The 3,048-nt window shown below is 37.0% G+C and overlaps 1 protein-coding gene across 1 annotated transcript in view; it reads right to left on the bottom strand.

Annotated features, from left to right (window-relative positions):
• Nucleotides 1–2,805, bottom strand: part of LOC131928972 (uncharacterized) — a 6,541-nt gene extending 3,736 nt beyond the window's left edge. Inside the window, exons 1-2 of the mRNA XM_059285154.1 lie at nucleotides 2,685–2,805; nucleotides 927–1,078 (exon numbers count right to left, since the gene is read on the bottom strand). Coding sequence (XP_059141137.1) covers nucleotides 927–1,078; nucleotides 2,685–2,762 — 230 coding nt within the window. The 5' untranslated portion in view covers nucleotides 2,763–2,805. The remainder of the gene's footprint in view (nucleotides 1–926; nucleotides 1,079–2,684) is intronic.
• Nucleotides 2,806–3,048: the final 243 nt, after the last annotated feature.

Raw genomic sequence — 3,048 nt, 5'->3', positions numbered from 1 at the left:
AGTCTCCTAGGATTAATTTCCACACATTTCCCCAAAATTGAAATTAATACCCAAATGGGATTTCGTACTTCAATAAGAAATTTTAATACATTTCATTGTGCTACATGGTTCATACACATTGCAATACATCAATTAAATAAGTTTCAAAAATATAAAAATAAATATAACCCATGAAGTGTTCCATAACTTTAATTAACCCTTTACGAGCTAATGACGAGAAGGAAATCAATATTTTGTCGTCTTAATGAGTCGTTAATTCCCTTGACGCTTACTGTCATCAATCAATTTGAAAGCCTAATCACCGAGTTTAGATTCGTGTAGACGTTTAGCGAAAACAACAGTTCGAGTTTTTAACATGCACTTTAATTTTCGTGTGTTCGTTTGCATGCACTTAGGTGCATATAACTAATTTATAGCCAGCTTGGTACAGATTTGTTTACACGGTATGTAGCTAAAACTAATTAAAACTAATTAAGCAAATAAAAGCTTGGCATATTGCTGATCCCGAATACACAGAAACAGGTGAACTCTACTTCATTTGCCCGACGGACCGTCAGGTTCGAAAGGGAACTTATTTTTCTGCCTACCAAACTCGGAAACATAAAGATTTGTATCACTCTATCATGCGTTAAGCATCATATCAAATAAATCCCTTAGTGCCTGGGTGAGCATTTTGCACGTGCCATCAGACCAGCAGACCTATCCAACATTTTCACAGGCGTAGCGACACCGGGGGGGGGGGGTTACATATGTCCCCGGGCGCCGATCCTAGGGGCGCCAAAATAAGCTCATTTTAGCTGCTATTTTGAAATATAAATATAAAAAAATTATGGGGGCGGGGGTGGGGGTTGGGGGGGCTCCAAGTTGAACGTTTGTCCCCGGGCGCCGGGAGGGGTCGCTACGCCTCTGAATATTTTGACACTCACGCGGGAACGAAGGCGCTCTCTCGGAACGAGCTGCCGTCTGCCAGCACCCGCGTCCAACTATACTTGTCTCCAGCCGTCCTGTTTCTTTCGTGCTCGTCGAAACGACCTTGGCCTTTGTGCTCTTGTGAACTTCCGCCCTCACCTGCTTGGTCCTAAACAATGGTAAAGAAAAATTGATAGTCGGCTGTTATAATTTGAAAAGTGGGGTCGTCCATATATGGCATCACACTCGTAATTGGGGAGGGGGGGGGGGGGGGTCTGGAGGTAATTTGGTGAAGATGTGTAATGAGGGGTTGAGGTCAGAAAGTGTGACGTCACACTTTTGCATTATAAAAAGATTTTTTTTTTTTTTAAATAAGCCGTTGTTTCACGTTTTTGAAAACTGTTTTAATAAATTATAAAAAAAAATTGATGAAAACACTCTATGTTGACTGATCTTATTTTAGGAAAAAAAATAAAAAATCGATGTTTTAAGACATTTGTGGATGCCCCCTCCCCCTAAATGGAAAATGTTAGCGAAAGTAATTGGTTTCTCTAAAATGAGTAAACTGATGAACAGCCCCTCTACATTGATCAACATGTTCTAACAGTCCTGGAAAATATTTATCGATGCACTGGATATTAATAGTTTTAAATACCACACTATAAATAAATGTGTTACATAATTGTTTTGGGGTTGAAAATTTAAGTTTTTTAATCTTTCAAATTACCGTTATAAACGGCGTTGTAATGTCGATTAATGTTTACCGTATAAGTATATATTTTTATTTAAATTTTTGTATAAGTAAAGTACCATTCCGAACCTGACGGTGAAACAGGGTTCTCGAGTTCCTGCTACCTCGTCCTTTGAAAGAATAATGCCTCTTCCTTAACGGAAGTTGAATCTCTATTACATCAGGGAGGACGTCAGGGTACGTCTTATGGACTAGAAATCGTGATCCTAACTCTAGACTTTTGATATAGAAGTCGTACGCTCTACCACACAGCCCCACAATATTTTGTTTAGAAAAATTATAAAATACATACTTCAATAAACCGGGAGTGATCTCCCCTAAACTTTCTCGAATATTCTAATATAACACTACAGGGGATGGCAACTCGGGATATAGACTTCTAGACATGATTTTTAATCCATTTTAAATACTCACATTTCTTAAAATAGAATATAATCTCGTAGAAAAAAGAAATGCACACCAAGTGAACGCTAAATAAAAAAGCGCATAATAGTGCGCAATATTATTAGTACTTTATAAATTTACATGCGTTTTTTGAGAAATCGGAAATAGCGTAAATAAGTACTTCCGGTCAACGGAAATTACTCAAAATTTGACAGAAGGTAGAGAATTAGCTCTTTTACTTACATATCAAATTTCATTTATCTATCTGAAATAGTACTCAAGTTATAGGCTTTTGAAAAATTCAAAGTAGAAAAAGTACCACTTCCGGTTATCGGAATTCGCTCAAAAGTTGATACGGATCTACGATTTTGATAAAATACTTATATATGAAATTTCACCAGCCTAGCTGTAACGGTACTCAAGTTATCGTGTTTACACACGGACACACAGACACACAGACACACAGACACACAGACACACACACAGACATACGGACAAGATTGCAAAATTATGTTTTTCCGTATCAGTGAGGTGTAAAACGTCGAGATTTGTAAAAATCTCGATTTTTTTTTTTTGCACGATTACAATACTTTCTCTATACTACGTATATACGAGAAAGTAAAAAATGAAGTAAACTCACCTCAAAACCTAGCCCAACATCAGAAAAACTAACAACCAACAACGCAACGAAAACAACCACAACGCATTTTATTTCCATATTTTTCTGAAATCATAAACTTCAGAGAGATAATAAAGTTCCGCTCAGCAGAGTTGGAACCTACACCGAACCAGGTTTATATACTCCAGTGTATTCTATGAGAGCATTATTGATAGTATCGGACACTGATTATAGGATTATAGCTGCCTAGGATTATAGCTGTCTAGCTGAGTTTTAAGTCTGTTACGATTTTACAAAGCCAGGGTAGATAATACGATTTTAAACAATCATCTATTGTTTAATGTGCGTAACCCAAGATCGAAAAGATTATAATATATTTATATAC

Source organism: Physella acuta, unplaced genomic scaffold (genome assembly GCF_028476545.2).
Source record: "Physella acuta isolate Inbredline_101_S28 unplaced genomic scaffold, ASM2847654v3 ptg001578l, whole genome shotgun sequence".
NCBI lineage: Eukaryota > Metazoa > Mollusca > Gastropoda > Physidae > Physella > Physella acuta.
This window is presented reverse-complemented; position numbering and strand designations above follow the sequence as displayed.